The 17,535-nt window shown below is 38.0% G+C and overlaps 1 protein-coding gene across 1 annotated transcript in view; it reads right to left on the reverse strand.

The window, feature by feature from the left end:
* MUC19 (mucin 19, oligomeric) overlaps positions 1–17,535 on the reverse strand; it is a 189,411-nt gene that overhangs the window by 32,922 nt on the left and 138,954 nt on the right. The window contains 17 exon segments of the mRNA XM_037738205.1: positions 666–719; positions 1,560–1,613; positions 1,756–1,809; positions 2,078–2,110; positions 2,517–2,570; positions 3,505–3,558; positions 4,204–4,257; positions 4,394–4,447; positions 4,716–4,748; positions 5,235–5,288; positions 6,187–6,240; positions 6,381–6,434; positions 7,143–7,196; positions 8,837–8,890; positions 9,017–9,070; positions 16,689–16,718; positions 17,167–17,220. Of these exon segments, the coding sequence (XP_037594133.1) occupies positions 666–719; positions 1,560–1,613; positions 1,756–1,809; positions 2,078–2,110; positions 2,517–2,570; positions 3,505–3,558; positions 4,204–4,257; positions 4,394–4,447; positions 4,716–4,748; positions 5,235–5,288; positions 6,187–6,240; positions 6,381–6,434; positions 7,143–7,196; positions 8,837–8,890; positions 9,017–9,070; positions 16,689–16,718; positions 17,167–17,220 (852 nt within the window).

Raw genomic sequence — 17,535 nt, forward strand, 5'->3', positions numbered from 1 at the left:
GAAGAGGTAGAGGAGGAGATAAAGGAGCCAGAGGAGAAGAAGCAAGAGGAGGAGGCAGAGGAGAGGACGAGGAAGCGGAGGAGGAGAAAGAGGAGAAGGAAGAGGAAGAAAAGGATGAAGATAGAAAAGGAAGGAAGAGGATGAGGTAGAGAAGAAGAAAGGAACAAGAGGAAAGACAGAGAAACAGGAAGAAAAGAAGAGGAGGAGAAGGAAGAGGTGAAGACGGAGAAGAAGAAAGATTTATAATTTTTTCTTTGAACTAAAATGTGATATGTTAATGAGTTCTATGCTGAATAGAAGTCAGTACTGTAATGTTATACAGACTAAACCCTTTTCACAGGAAGAGCCATTTCAGAGCCAGAGCTATTATATGTGCTCTTCCAAGAGGCCTAGAACCCAGGGATTAGTCCCTGAGAAGGGACTTCAGGAAATTTGGGGCCAAGTGGTTCCAAATCCAAAAAGTATTGCTGGTTTCCCTGAAATACCATATCCCAAAGAATATAGAAATTCCATTCCACATGAAAGGGATTCTTTGGTTTATCTTTGCAAATTTTATGTAATATTTCAAAATAAAAGGCTTTAAAAAAACACCTGTTTTCTCTAAGAAATCCATGAACTTGGAATCAAACTACAACAATGAATAATGAAAATATCCAAATCTTCACCTGATTTTATTTCTGCTCCGGTAGTACCACTTTCTCCTAGGGAAGTTGTGGTCTCTTAAAGATGGAGAAAAACCAAAATTATTTCAATACGAAGGAAGAGGGATGAGTAAGCTGACTAGACTACATGAAACAAAATACAATTCAAAATCTCTTATCACCTACTAGTCAGAACAGAAGCCCTTCCCCATGTAAAAGTGTTTATCTTCAATACGCAAATTTAATTGTCCATTTTTAACTCATGGATCTTCTTCTGACCTTAGATAGTTGCAAAGATAATAAGATATGTAAAAGTCATATACAATATGTATATATCAAGGAAATCATAGATGATCGATGTGCTCATTACTATTATCATCATTATTTATTGCTTTAAGTATTAGACTTTTCATGAGTAAAAATTTTGCCAGTGACTACCATGTTAGAACATGGAATTAGAAATAGAAATCAATATCTCAGTTCTTTACCCATAATAAGAAAGAGAATGGCCTTGGATGGGATAAGAAAACAATGCATTTCCTCAATGTGTCAACAAGCGGTGTTCAAAGGTTTGTTGAAACAGGAGTTAATCTATATCTTTGTATCTCATGGAATATTTAATGACTAAAATATCAATAACTCAATTACTTATTTAAATATCAATCAGAGAAACAAAAAAAACATTTATCTTTGATCTCCTAACTGATTCTCAGTGCCTTGGCTTCACAGTGAAGTCTCCCTGAAGCAGAGGAAAGGAAGGTTAAAAAATTTGAGTGTCTGGCCTTTAATTATTAGGGAAAATCCTGCCTGTGTGACAATCTTTCTTCAGAAAATGCTCTTCACAGGGAGTACAAACAGTAGATGCAATTCAGGCAATGCTGTCTACTGGGAGGCAGGTAGTGGTTCCTCAGTGCTTACCTGAGGTGGGTTCAGCCCCCGTCATTCTACTTGCTCCAGAAGATGTTGTGGCTACTGAGAGAGGAAGGACATAAATGGAAAAGATTCAGGGACTTGAAATGGAAACATGGCACTTCTGCATAAAAGCACCAAAAGGAAAGGCATACTATCATAGCAAGCACCCATGAAATGATTCCCCACCACACTGTGGACTCACCTGTATGGAAACTTCCAGGAGCAACTGTTGTGGCAGGAGACACCCAAGAGGTGCCTGAAACAGAGAGAGACTGAGGTGATCATGGTGAATGAGTAAATCAAACGAAGAACTGGCTCTAAAAGGAATATGCTCTATGTATATATATATTTATTTATTTATATGCCACCATAGAAAGCTCTCTCTGAGCTCAAGGCAGATGGTGAGCTATATGTATCTGCCTGCTTGCAACAATTCAAACCAAAGCACATAGAAAATGTTTCCAACATCAGGCACACCTGGAAATTTGATAAAGTAAAACTAGATGCATTTCCCCAATGCTCACCTGCTTGTTTCCCTGGGGCTGAAGTGATGCCTGCTGTGAGGTAGAAAGAGGAGGGAAAAAAGGTTTAAATGTATTGAAACTTGAGATGTAGGAGAAAATACTGAGCTATCATTTTTGTTCACATATACACTTGTAAATGCATGTGTCCTGGGTCCATGGGGCTCTTTTCTGTTTCACATACACACAGAAAACTTTCTGAATTCCACCTAAACTGCTAGCAATAGTTGTAACACAAATGGAGAAATTCCATTCCATTCTCAGAAATGGAGCAGTAATGCTCCATTTTAGAATTAGTAGATTTACAAAAAATGTATCTCCACCAGCAAATCTATTTTGAATCACTTGCAATGTCTCTAAATAAAACAAACACAAATTCTCTCAGGACAAGCTTGAGAGACCTAATACTTATGACAGCAAATCATGGGTTGTCTCTTCTCACCAGTTTTGAATCCAGCTCCAGAAGAACCTGTCCCTTCTACGGAAGTGGTGGCCTCTGATGGAAGAAATAGGAGAATGAAAAATGCTGGAAATTTTAAATACTGGAAGAAGATATTGGGGTATTACTTTATCATAGAAGCCATAAAAGAAAAATGACACCTGATATTAAATAAGAAGCATTTATTTCTTGTTAAGCTACCTATGTTAGAACTTCTAGATATAATGGTCATTCCAGGCAATTCTCTGGAAAAAACTAAAATACCAAAAAAAAAAAAAAAAGAGAGAGAGAAAGGAATGAAGCAATAGAGCATTTTGTCTCCAATTAGGCTTGGAAGCATCAATGTATCCCTGAAGCACTAGCATCTGTTTCCTGTGCCCACTTTATTTCTATAGAGAATGGAAAATGAACACCTAGACATGCATAGGTTGATGCTGGGATTCCCTTCCACTATGAGGCAAGGGGAGAACAGGGCTTTAAATCACCTTGACCTGTTTCCTTTCCAGGAACATAGTCCTCTCGTGTAGCAGAGGTAACTACAGGAAACATTATATTTATAAGTAAGACTGTCTGATACAACTTGGGATATTTTAATAATCAATTGCCTTCATGAAGCTTTCTAATAAGAGGAGAGAGGAAATAAACATTCTGTGTAAGTATATGAGAAAAATGATAAAAAGTATCAAACTGTCAGTGGAAAGGCTGAGTAAGGGGAATAGGAAGTCCTGGAACATTGGAATATATGAAATATTTTCTAATACCTTTAATTAGAAAAAATAACGTCTCCATAAGCTAGAATAGTGCAGACAGCTTGGCTGACAATCCAAGTAATGAAATTTACAAGTCCAATAACTGACCAGGTTGATAGGACACAGTACGGCCACGGAGAAAATGCCGTCCCTTCCTTCAAATGCTTTCACATTATTTGTTCCCTGTAGCCACCCATATAGAGAAATGATGAGAGCCCCAGGTCTCAGCCTGACAAGCTCACCTCCGGGTAGTCCTGCTTGAGGGGTCCCGCTGCCTCCAGAGAAAGTTCTGGCCTCTGAGAGAGAAAAGAATTAGAGGTATGAAGACTGTACAGGACATTCTAGGGCCCCATAATCTATATTAGCCAAGGGGCCACATTCAGAATGTCTGATGTGTATGGTCACTTCCATCTTTTGGAGTTCTGCCAGAGATTCCCTGAGTAGCAAAGAGGAAAGAATCATGGATATTTGGTCAACCCGTTGCCCCTTATGATACAAGCATAGACTCTTAAAGAAAAAAAATGTATATTTTTTTTCTTCAATAAAACAGAAAATTTATTTCTCTGCAGTTTCTATTTTTAAGAGTAAATCCATATATTATTCATAGAACCTATAATTCCCTCAGCAAGTTTACAGAGAAGGTCCTCTGCCACCCTGTTTCATTTTTAAGGTTTGGGTAGAGAAAGATAGATTTGGGCCCAAGTCCCCTATATAGCTGTCAGGGAATGGACCCCATGATACCCTAATGAAGGGATTGATTTTAGAGCCAAAAGAAAAAAGAAGAAAATGTTGACATTTCTGACCTATATTTATTGATGTTAAAATTTGAACATCTGCTACATTTTTGCCTAATATGCCAAAAATTCAAAAACTTTTGTCATATTTCTAGCAAGATGTGGGAAATTATAACAAAGTACACTTAGTTCCTTAACTAGGCTCACCTGTGATTATTTCCGTTCTTGTTATTCCACCTTCTCTCAAAGAAGTTGTGGCCTCTGCAAAAGAGGGAAAAAGAACAGCAGTGAGGGAAAAGATTAGAAGAATCTGAGAAAAGCATGGTAGGATCACCCAGGCAGACACCCCATTGAGAAGCCCTTCCAAGCAGTGGTTCCTACCAGCCTGGTGCTTTACCTGACTTGGAGCTCCCAGGGGCAACTGTTGTAGCAGAGGGCACTCCAGCTGTGCCTAGGCAGGAAAGAAAAGAGAAGGATTGAGATGGGAACTCTTTTGTGACCCTTGGAAAAATGTGGCCAACAGTATGTCTATTTGTGACTTTGAAGCCAGAAAGCACACTTCCTGGCTTATAACTGACACGAAGACAAACACGTTTCAGGTTTATTGTGTGCCTTTGCAAAGCCAAGGTTAATGCAGTGGCTAATATTCCTACCCTAATTATTATGAACAATATTTGGTCACAGTGGAAGGTCATATGAAAGGCCTTCCCCAAGTTTACCTGTCCTACTTTCTGGTGCTGTAGTGGTGGTTCCTAATGAAAAGCAAAAGAGAGAAGGAGAAGAAAGAAGAGGAGAAAACAAGAAAAAATAAGAAGAAAGACAAGTTTGAATTTTTATCTCTAAACTAAAATATGACTTTTTGGTGATTTCTAATGTTCTACAGACTATGCCCTTTTCAAAGGAAAATCCTTTTCAAAGCCAGAGCTATTATTGCAAGACTCCTCTCTAGAGACTTAGGACCCTGATGTTAGTCTCTCAGAAAGGAAAGACTTTAGAAATTTTGGGCTCAAGAGTTTACAAATCCAAATCCATGAGCAAACTCTGTTTCCTTGATATATTATAGCCTCAAAGGAAATTTAAACCCACACTCCACATTGAAGGAATTCTCTGCATTATCTATGATAATTTTCTGTAATTTAAATTTATTTCCAAATTAAAAGCTCATTAGAAATAATCCTCTAAGAAATCTAGCAAAATACAACAATAAATATAAATACCCTAAAGTCTTTAGTCTTTACCTGATTTTATTTCTGCTGCAGTGATGCCACTTCCTCCCAGGGAAGCTGTGGTCTCTTAAAGATGAAAAGAAAACCAAAATTAACTGAGTACTAAGAAAAATGGATGAGGTAAGTTTATGTCATTACATGAGATAACTCCAATTAAAAATGTCTTGATACTATTAAGTCAGAAAATAAGTACTTCTGACTTTAAAAGTAATGAAAACCATAAATACACAAGTTTAATTGTTAAAATCAGGAGACACCACATTTGTAAATTTATTTTCTTAATTGGACCTTAGATATTTCCCTTTTTTTTTGTTTCTTCTTTCTTTTTTTATTTTTGGACCTTAGACATTTCTTAATTGGAATAAGACATGTAAATCTCTGATTAAAATAGTGGATACAGTGAGGAACTCACAAATGATCAACATGGTCATTACTATTATTATCAGTATTTATTGCTTTAAGTATTAGGCTTTGCATATGTAACAATTTTGCCAGTTGGAACTTGGAATCAGAGAGGTGTAGGAATCAATATTTTTATTCTTTACACATAATGAAAAGAAAATAGCCTTTGGTGGGATAAGATTAATCTGTGTTGTCTTAATGTGTCAAAAAGCACTTTTCAGTGCTTTCTAGAATGAGAAGTTAATCTGTATGTTATTCATGCACCATTTCTATAGATTAGCTAATGAGAAAAATTTTAATAGCTATTATTTCCTTTATATATCACTGAGGGAAAGAACGACATTTCTCTCCAATCACACAACTGATTCTCAGTGCCTTAGCTCCACGATGAAGTCTTCTTGAAGCAAAGGTAAGGAAAATAAAGGCATTTGAGTGCCCAATCTTTACACATTAGGTAAAATATTGCCTATTTGGATTTTTTTTAAAAATGTCCTTCACTGGAAGTACAAAGAGTAGATGTGATTGAGGCAACGTGACCTACTGGGAAGGAGGTAGTTCTTACTTGTAGTTGTTGTAACCCCAGTTATTCCACTTGCTCCAGGAGACGCTGTGGCTGCTGGGAGAAGGACACAAATGGAAAAGGTTCAGGGGATATGAAATGGAATGGTGGCATTCCTGCATAGAAGCACCAAAAGGAAAGGCATGTTACTGCAGCGAGCACCCATGAAAGGACTCCCCACCACACAGTGGACTCACCTGTGCTGAAACTTCCAGGGGCAACTGTTGTGGCAAGAGCTACTGCAGAGGTTCCTGAAAACAAAGAGACTAAGATGGTCATAGTGAATGAGTAAGTCAAAGGAAGACCCAAATCTAAAAGGGATGTGCTGTATTTATGTATTAAATTGCCATAACAGAATCCTCTTTCTCTGAGCCTGAGGCAGGTGGAAAACTCAATGTATTTGCCTGCTTTCAACAATTCATAACAAAAAGATACAGAGAGACAAGTTTCCAAGTACAAGCACAACTGAAAATTTGATAAAAGTGAAACTAGATGCATTTTCCCAAGGCTCACCTGCTTGCTTCCCTGTTGCTGCAGTGATGCCTGCTGTGAGATAGAAAAAGGAGGAAAAATGGTTGAAATACTTTGAAATTTCACATATAGAGAAAGTATTGAACCAGCATGTTCGTTCACATATACACTTTAAATGTATGTGTACTGGTTCCATGGGGCTCTTTTCTGTTTCACATAAAAGCACTGAAAATTTTCTGAATGCCACCTAAACTGCTAGTGACAGTTGTAACATAAATGGAGAAATTACATTCCATCCTCAGAAATGAAGCAGTAATGATCCATTTAAGAATTAGTGAATTTAAAAAAAATACATATATATACCTCAACCAGCAAATCCATTTTGAATCACGTGCAATGTAGCTTAATAAAACAAACACAAACTCTCTCAAGAAAAGCTTGAGAGACCTAACACTTATGATGCCAAATCATGGACTGTTTCTTCTCACCGATTTTGAATCCAGTTCCAGAAGTGCCCGTCTCTTCTGTGGAAGTGGTGGCCTCTGATGGAAGAAAGAGGAGAATGAAAAAAGCTGGGAATTTAGAATACTGGAAGAAGATATTGGGGTTTTACCTTATCAAAGAAGCCCTTTAAAAAATCATGGTATCTGACATTAAATAAGAGGCATTTCTTGTTAAGCTACCTGTGTTAGAACTTCCAGATATAATGGTCATTCCAGACAATTCTCCAATGGTAACTAAAATGTAAAAAAAAGAAAAAAAAAAAGAAATAAACCAATAGAGCATTTTATTTCCAATTAAGTCTGAAGGCATCAATGTAGCCCTAAACACTGGAAGACCTCTCCTCTAGACACTCTATTTCTACTGAGAGTGGAAAACGAACAACTTCCTAGCACTTCATTTTCCAGGCTAACATGGGATGGATGTGTTGTTGCTGAGATTACTTTTCACTATGAGGCAAGAAAAAATAGGGCTTAAATCAACCCGACCTGTTTCCCTCCCAGGAATATATCTCCCTAGTGAGACAGAGGTGCCTACAAGCGGAAAAAAAATCACTGTTTTCTACTTATAAAGTAGGATTGTTTGAGTCAATCATTTGTTTTCATGAAGCTTTCCAGTGAAGGGAGAGAGGAAGTAAACACCATGTAAAAATGTTCAAAAGTATCAAGCTATGAGTGGAAAGGTAACCTGGGTAAGGAGAATAGGAAGTCCTGGAAGGTTAAAATATATGAAATATTTTTTAATATCTTTTACCAGAAAAAGATAATGTCTCCACAAGCTAGAATGGTGCACACAGCCTGGCTGACAATACAAGGTGATGAAATTCAAGAGCAAAATAACTGGCCAGGTTGACAGGACACAATATGATCAAGGAGAAAATGCAGGCCCTTCCTTCAAATGCCTTCACTATTTGTTCCCTGTAGCCACCTAATAGGGAGATGATGAGAGCCTCAGGCCTGAGCGTGACAAGCTCACCTCCAGGTGGTCCTGCTGGGGTGGTCCCACTGCCTCCTGGGAAAGTTGTGGCCTCTGAGAGAGAAAGGAATTGGAGGTATGAAGACTGCTCTGGACATTCTGGGACCCCATAAGCTGTATTGCCCAAAGGGCCCCGTTCAGAATGCCTGACCTGTGTGGGCACTTTTAGCTTCCAGAGTTCTGCCAGAGATGCCCTGAGTAGTACCTGAAAAAAGAAAGGATTGTGGTCAGATGGTCAAATTGTTGCTCCTCATGATATGGGCATAGGCTCTTAAGGAAAAAAAAAAACAAATTTTTTTCTTTAATATAACAGAAAATTTATTCCTCTGGAGTTTCTATTTTTAAGAGTTAATCCATGTATTTCCCACAGAATATATAATTCCCTTGGCAAGTTTGCAGAGAAAGTCCTCTACCACTATGTTTCATTTTTAGAATTTAGGTACAGAAAGATTTGGGCCAAAGTCACCTATGTAAATGTCAGGGAATTGGCCCCTTGATGCCCTGATAAAGGGTTCTGAAACCCAAGGCAAAAGACATAGTGGGAAATGTTGAAGCATCTGATCTATATTTATTGATATTAAATATTGAACATCTGCTACATTTTTGCCTAATACGCCAGATTGGGAAAATTCAAAAATTTTGCCATATTTCAAGCAAGACGTGGGAAATTACAACAAAGTATGATTAGCTCCTTAACTAATCTCACCTGTGATTATTTCAGCTCTTGTTATTCCACTTTCTCTCACAGAAGTTGTGGCTTCTGCAAAACAAGGGCAAAGAATACCAGTGAGGGCAAAGCTTTGAAAACCATGGTAGGATCACCCAGGCAGACACCTCATTGAGGAGCCCTTTCCAAACAGTGGTTCCTCCCAACCTGGTGCTTTACCTGAGTTGGAGATCCTAGGGGCAACTGTTGTACCAGCGGGTATTCCAGCTGTGCCTAGGCCAGAAAGAAAAGAAAAAGATCAACAGGGGAAGTCTTTTGTGACCCTTGGATATTGTGGCCCACAGTATGTCTATTTATGACTTTGAAGCAAGAAAACTCACTTCCCGGACTTAAAACTGACAAGAGAACAAGCATGTTTCAGGTTTATTGTGTTTCCTTGCAAAGCCAATGCTAACACAGTAGGCAATATGCCTACCCTTATCATGATGATTATTACTGTGCCAAGGTTGAAGGTCCTGTGAAAGGCTTTCCCAAGTTTACCTGTCCTACTTCCTGGTGCTCCAGTGGTGGCTCCACATGAAAAGAGATTAGGAGAAGAAGGGGAGAAGGAAAGAAGAAGAAAGGAGAAGGAAAGAAGAAGAAAGAAGAAAGAAAACTGTAAATTTTTATCTACAAACAGGACACTAATGTTACGGAGACTATGCTCTTTTCATAGGGACAACTATTTCAAAGCCAGAGCTACTACTGCTACTCTCCTCTCCAGAGACTCTGAACCCTAAGGTTAGTCTCTCAGAGAAGGGAAAGACTTTAGGAACTTTGGGCTCAAGTGTTTACAAATCCAAATCCAAGAACAAACTCTGTTTCCTTGAAATATTATAGCCTCAAAGGAGATTTAAAACCATACTCCACATTAAAGGAATTCTCCGTATTATCTATGATAATTTTCTGTAATTTAATTTCCAAATTAAAAGCTCATTTTAAGAAATGTTTCCTCTAAGAATTACATCAAAATACAACATTAAATATAAATACTTCAAGGTCATTACCTGATTTTATTTCTGCTTCAGTGGTGCCACTTCCTCCAAGGGAAGTTGTGGTCTCTTAAAGATGAAATGAAAACCAAAATGAATTATTAACAAAGAGCGATGAGCTAAGCTGATATCATTACATAAGGAAACCCAAATTCAAAATGTCTTGACATATATTCTCTTAAGTCAGAAAAGGAGTCCTCCTGACTTTAAACATAATGAAAGCCAACCCATAGCCAATATCATACTGAATGGGCAAAAGCTGGAAGCATTCCCTTTGAAAACTGGCACAAGACAAGGATGCCCTCTCTCATCATTCATAGTCAACATAGTATTGAAGCTTCTGGCCAGGACAATCAGGCAGAAGAAAGAAATAAAGGACATTCAAATAGGAAGAGAAGAAGTCAAATTGTCTGTTTGCAGATGACATGATTGTATATTTTAAAAATACCATCATCTCAGCTCTAAAACTCCTTAATTTGATAAACAACTTCAGAAAATCTAAGATACCAAATCAATGTACAAAAATCACAAGCAATCCTATACACCAATAATATACAGGCAGAAAGCCAAATCATAAGTGGACTCTCATTCACAATTGCTACAAAGAAAATAAAATACCTAGGAATACAACTTATAAGGGACATGAAGTACCTCTTCAAGGATAACCAAAACCACTGCCCAAGGAAATAAAAGAGAACAAACCAAACAAACGGAAAAAATTCCATGCTCATGGATAGGAAAAATCAGTATCATGAAAATGGCCATAGTGTCCAAAATTTACAGATTAAATGGTATTCCCATCAAGCTACTATTGACTGTCTTCACAGAAGTAGAAAAAAACTACTTTAAATTTCATATGAAACCAAAAAGGAGCTCATATAGCCATGATAATCATAAGCAAAAATAACAAAGCTGGAGGCATCACACTACCTGACTTCAAACTGTACTACAAGGCTACAGTAACAAAAACAGCATGGTACTGGTACCAAATGAGATATATAGATCAATGGAACAGAACAGAAGCCTCACCGAAATAACACCACACATCTACAACCATCTGATCTTTGACAAACCTGACAAAAACAAGCAATGGAGAAAGAATTCCTTATTTAATAAATGGTGTTGGGAAAACTGGCTAGCCATATGCAAAAACTGTAAACTGGACCTCTTCCTTACACCTTATATAAATATTAACTAATGACGGATTAAAGACTTAAATGTAAAACCTAAAACCGTAAAAACTCTAGAAGAAAACCTAGGCAACACCATTCAGGACACAGGCATGGGAAAAGACTTCATGACTAAAACACCAAAAGCAATTGCAACAAAAGCCAAAATGGACAAATGGGATCTAGTTAAACTAAAGAGCCTCTGCTCAGCAAAAGAAATTATTATTGGAGTGAACAGGCAACCTACAGAATGGGAGAAAATTTTTGCAATCTGTCCATCTGCAAAGGGCTAATATCCAGAATCTACAAAGGTCTTAAACAAATATTCAAGAAACAAACAAACAACTCCATCAAAAAGTGGGCGAAGGATATGAACAGACATTTCTCCAAAGGAGACATTTATGCAGCCAAAAAACATATGACAAAAAGCTCATCATCACTGGTCAGTAGAGAAATGCAAATCAAAACTACAGGGAGATACCATCTCAAACAAGTTAGGATGGTGATCACTAAAAAGTCAGAAAACAGCAGATGCTGGAGAGGCTTGGAGAAATAGAAATGCTTTTAAGTTGTTGGTGGGAGTGTAAATTAGTTCAACCATTGTGGAAGTCAGTGTGGTGATTCCTCAAGGATCTAGAACCAGAAATACCATTTGACCCAGCAATCACATCACTGGGAATATATTCAAAAGATTATAAATCATTCTACTATAGAGACACATGCACCTGTATGTTTACTGAAGCACTGTTCACAATAGGAAAGACTTGGAACCAATCCAAATGACCATCAATGATAGACTGGATAAAGAAAGTGTGGCACATATATACCATGGAATACTATGCAGACATAAAAAAAGAAATGAGTTCATGTTCTTTGCATGGAAATGGATGAAACTGGAAATCATCAACCTCAGCAAACAGAGGAACAGAAAACCAAACACCGCATGTTCTCACTCATGAGTGGGAGTTGAACAATGAGAACACATGGACACAGAGAGAGGAGTATCACACACCAGGGCCTGTTGATGGTAGGGGCAAAGGGAAGGAAGAGCATTAGGATAAATACCTAATGCAGGCAGACTTAAAACCTAGATGATGGGTTGATAGGTGCAGCAACCTATGTAACAAATCTGAACGTTCAGCACGTGTATCCCAGAACTTAAATTTAAAAAAAATTAACAAAGTAAAAGTAACGAAAACATAAATATACAAGTCTAATTGTTATGGGGAGATACATTATTTGTAAATTTTTTTTAATTGGACCTTAGATATTTCTTAATTAGAATAAGATACGTAAACTTCTAATTTAAAAAGGGGATACAGTAAGGAGTTAAAAAATAATATGCTCATTACTATTATCATCATTATTTATTGCTTTAAGTATGAGACTTTTCATGTGTAAGAATTTTGCCAGTGGCCACCACATTGGAACCTGGAGTTAGAGAGCTGTAGGAATCAATATATTTATTCTTTACACATAATGAAAAGTCTTAATATGTCAAGCTCTTTTTAGAGGTTACTAGAACAAGAGTTAATCTATATGTTTTTCATGTACGGTTTCTATAGAATATTTAATGAGAAAAAACATTAATAGCTATTATGTCTTTATATACTGAGGAAAAGAAAGACATTTCTCTCTAATCACACAACTAATTCTCAATGCCTTAGCTCCATGGTGAGGTCTTCTTGAAGAAAAGGAAAGGAAGATAAAGGCATTTGAGTGTCTGACCTTTATGTATTATGTAAAATCTGGCATAGCTGGAAAAGTTTTTTTTTGCTTTTTGTTTTTCAAAAAAAAAAAAAATGCCCTTCACAGAAAGTACAAACGGTAGATGTGACTGATGGAATGTGGCAATGTGACCTACTGGGAAGGAGGTAGTGGACTGTCAGTTCTTACTTGTAGTTGTAACCCCAGTCATTCCACTTGCTCCAGGAGACGCTGTGGCTGCTGGGAGAAGAAAAACACAAATGGGAAAGATTCAGGGGGCATGGAATGGAATGGCGGCACTCCTGCATAGGAGAAATGTTGCAGGACAAGCCACTGACAGAACCCCTTAGTCACCAGAGTGAGGAAGAAAGAGACTTTTATTCAGCTAGCTGTGGGGCATCAGTTGACTAGTCCAGAAAGCAGAGATCCCCCAAAAGCAGTGTTTTTTTCCCCTTTTTAAAGACATACAATGCAAGGGGGAGCAGAGGTAAAACCGTGTTATTGCCCATTGGCTGGACATCTGACCTTACAGTCTTTGGCTTTCATTGATTTGCTAATTTACATGTGGCGTGCACGGGAAGGGAAGAGTTACAGAAGTTGAACCAAGGCAGTAAATCACTTAGTGACAGAGGCAACTCTAAGAGGTAGGGGGTCTGGCTGGTGTAGATGGGGAGTACCTGACTTAAGGAAGGTCCTTGGTCAGTAAGAAAAACATATGTAACACTTACAAGGCTTACAGATAACAGAGGCACCAGTTACAGAGAGGGGCATTACTTTCTCAGTCCTTGGGCCCCGCTGCGGTCAGGCTGGTGGAGTCACTGAGTTGCCCGATCGCTGACTTCAACTTTGTGCTATTTTATCTCCCGCCCCACTTTTCTAACAGAAGACAGGCAAGAGAGAGAGAGAGATGGTCTCCTCTCTCAGCATCAAAAGGAAAGGCATGTTGCTATAGCGAGCACCCATGAAAGCATTCCCCACCACACAGTGGACTCACCTGTGCTGAAACTTCCAAGGGCAACTGTTGTGGCAGGAGCTACCTCTGAGGTGCCTGAAAACAAAGAGACTAAGATGATCATAGTGAATGAGCAAGTCAAGTGACCCAAATCTAAAAGGGAAATGCTGCATTTATGTATTTATTTGCTGTAATAGATATCTCTTTCTCTAAGCCTGAGGCAGAGATAAGTATTTGTATATGCCTGCTTTCAACAATTCATAACAAAAGGAGATAGAGACAATGTTTCCAAGTATAAGCAGACTGAAAATATAACAAAAGTGAAACTAGATGCATTTTCCAAATGCTCACCGGCTTGCTTCCCTGGTGCTGAAGTGATGCCTGCTGTGAGACAGAAATAGGAAAAAATGGTTGAAACGTTTTGAAACTTCACATATAGAGAAAACACTGAGCCAGCATTTTTGTTCACAAATATACTTGTAAATGTATGTGTACTAGCTCCATGGGGCTTTTCTGCTTCACACACACACACACACACACACACACACACACACACACACACGGAAAACGTTCTTAATTCCACCTAAACTGCTAGCAATAGCTGTAACAGAAATGGAGGAATTCCATCTTATTCTCAGAAATGGAGCAGTATGCTCCAATTTAGAATTAGTAGATTAAAAAAAAAAACGTATCCCCACCAGCAAATCTATTTTGAATTACTTGCAATGTCCCTAAATAAAACAAACACAAACTCTCTCAAGAAAAGTTTGGAGACCAAACATTTACGATGCCAAATGATGGGGTTGTTTCTTCTCACCGATTTTGAATCCAGTTCCAGAAGTGCCAGTCCTTTCTGTGGAAGTGGTGGCCTCTGATGGGAGAAAGAGGAGAATGAAAATGGCTGGGAATTTAGAATACTGGAAGAAGATTATGGGGTATTTATCAGAGAAGCCATTTGAAAAATCATGGTATCTGACATTAAGTAAGAGGCATTTCTTCTTAAGCTACCTGTGTTAGAACTTCCAGATATAATGGTCATTCCAGACAATTCTCCAGTGGTACCTAACATGCAAAAAAAAAAAAGGAACAAAGCAATAGAGCATTTTATCTCCAATTAAAGCTTGAAAGCATCAATATAGCCCTAAACACTGGAAGCCCTCTCCTGCAGACACTCTATTTCTACTGAGAATGGAAAACGAACAACTTCCTAGCACTTCATTTTTCAGGCCAATGTGGGCTAAATGTGTTGCTGCTGGGATTCCCTTTCACTATGAGGCAAGAAAAAATAGGGCTTAAATCAACCTGACCTGTTTCCCTTCCAGGAATATGTTCACCATGTGACAGACGTGCCTACACAAAGAATAAATCATTGTTTTATATTTATAAGGAGGACAGTTTGATACAACTTGGGGCATTTTAATAATCAATTGTTTTCATGAAGCTTTCTAGTGAAGGGAGAGAGGAAATCAATGAAATATATAGGTAAATGAGAAAAATGATCAAAAGTATCAAGCTATGAGTGGAAAGGTAACCTGGGTAAGAGGAATAGGAAGTCCTGGAAGGTTAAAATATATGAAATATTTTTTAATATCTTTTACCAGAAAAAAATAATGTCTCCATAAGCTAGAATGGTGCACACAGCCTGGCTGACAATACAAGGTGATGAAATTCAAGAGCAAAATAACTGGCCAGGTTGACAGGACACAATATGATCAAGGAGAAAATGCAGGCCCTTCCTTCAAATGCCTTCACTATTTGTTCCCTGTAGCCACCTAATAGGGAGATGATGAGAGCCTCAGGCCTGAGCGTGACAAGCTCACCTCCAGGTGGTCCTGCTCGGGTGGTCCCATTGCCTCCTGCGAAAGTTGTGGCCTCTGAGAGAGAAAGGAATTGGAGGTATGAAGATTGCACTGGACATTCTGGGACCCCATAAGCTGTATTGCCCAAAGGGCCCCGTTCAGAATGCCTGACCTGTGTGGGCACTTTTAGCTTCCAGAGTTCTGCCAGAGATGCCCTGAGTAGTACCTGAAAAAAGAAAGGATTGTGGTCAGATGGTCAAATTGTTGCTCCTCATGATATGGGCATAGGCTCTTAAGGAAAAAAAAATATTTTGTTTAATACAACAGAAAATTTACTTCTCTGGAGTTCTATTTTTGAGAGTTGATCCATATATTTCCCATAGAATATATAACTCCCTTAGCAAGTTTGCAGAGAAAGGTCCTCTGCCACCCAGTTTTATTTTTAGAATTTAGGTACAGAAAGATAGATTTGGGCCAAAGTCACCTGTGTAACTGTCAGGGAATAGTCCCCATGATGCCCTAATGAAGGATTCTTAGATCCAATGCAAAAGACATTAGGGGGAAATGTTGAAGTGTCTGACCTATATTTATTGATATTAGATATTGAACATCTGCTACATTTTTGCCTAATATGCCAAATGTGGAAAATTCAAGAACTTTTGCCAGATTTCTATCAAGACATGGTAAATTATAACAAAGTATACTTAGTTTCCTAACAGAACTCACCTGTGATTATTTCAGCTTTTGTTATTCCATTTTTTCCTACAGAAGTTGTGACCTCTGCAAAACAGGGAAAAGAATAGCAGTGAGGGAAAAGATTAGAAGAATCTGAGAAAAGCATGGTAGGATCACCAAGGCAGACACCTCATTGAGGGGCCCTTTCCAATCAGTGCTTCCTCCCAGCCTGGTGCTTTAACCAAGCTGGAGCTCCCAAGGGCCACCATTGTATCAGAGGGCACTCCAGCTGTGCCTTCAGGAAAGGAAAAAAAAGATCGACATGGGGACTCTTTAGTGACCTTTAGAAAAATGTGGCCAACAGTAGGTCTATTTGTGACTTTGAGGCAAGAAAACACACTTCCTGAAGTTCTAACTGACATGAGGACAAACATGTGTTCAGGTTTATTGTGTTTCCTTGCAAAGCCAAGGTTAATGCAGTGGGCAATACGCCTGCCCTCATGATGATTATTATTGTGCCAGTGTTGAAGGTGCTATGACAGGCTTTCCCAAGTTTACCTGTCCTACTTCCTGGTGCTCCAGTGGTGGCTCCACATGAAAAGAGATTAGGAGAAGAAAGGGAGAAGGAAAGATGAAGAAAGAAGATATTAAATTTTTATCTATGAACAAGACACTAATGCTATGCAGACTATGTTCTTTTCAAAGGGAAAACCATTCCAAAGCCAGAGCCACTATTGCTACCCTCCTCTCCAGAGATTTATAACCCTGCGGTTAGTCTCTCAAAGGAAGAGACTTTAAGAACTTTGGACTCAGCAGTTTACAAATCCAAATCCAAAGAGAAACTCTGTTTCCTTGAAATATTATAGCCTCAAAGGAAACTTAAAACCATGCTCCAAATTAAAGGGATTCTCTAAAATATCTATGATAATTTTCTGTAATTTAAATTTATTTTCAAACTAAAAGCTCATTTAAAAAATTTCTTCTAAGAAATCTATCAAAACACAACAATATATATAAATACCCTCAAGGTCTTTACCTGATTTTATTTCTGCTCCAGTGGTGCCACTTCCTCCTAGGGAAGTTGTGGTCTCTTAAAGATGAAAAGAAAACCAAAATTAATTGAGTATTAAGAAAGAGGGATGAGCTAAGGATGTAATCATGTCATTATATGAAATAATCCCAATTCAAAATGTCTTGACACTTTCCATTAAGTCAGAAAATAAGTACTTCTGACTTTAAAAGTAATAAAAAACATAAATATACAAGATTAATGTTAAAACTGGGAGATATATCATTTGTGTATTTATCTTCTTAATTGGACCTTGGCATTTCTTTTTTTTTTTTTTTTTTTTTTTTTTTTTTTTTTTTTTTTTTTTTTTTTTTTTTTTTTTTTTTTTTTTTTTTT

This window comes from Cebus imitator, unplaced genomic scaffold (genome assembly GCF_001604975.1).
Source record: "Cebus imitator isolate Cc_AM_T3 unplaced genomic scaffold, Cebus_imitator-1.0 Scaffold2, whole genome shotgun sequence".
In the NCBI taxonomy this organism is placed as follows: Eukaryota; Metazoa; Chordata; class Mammalia; order Primates; family Cebidae; genus Cebus; species Cebus imitator.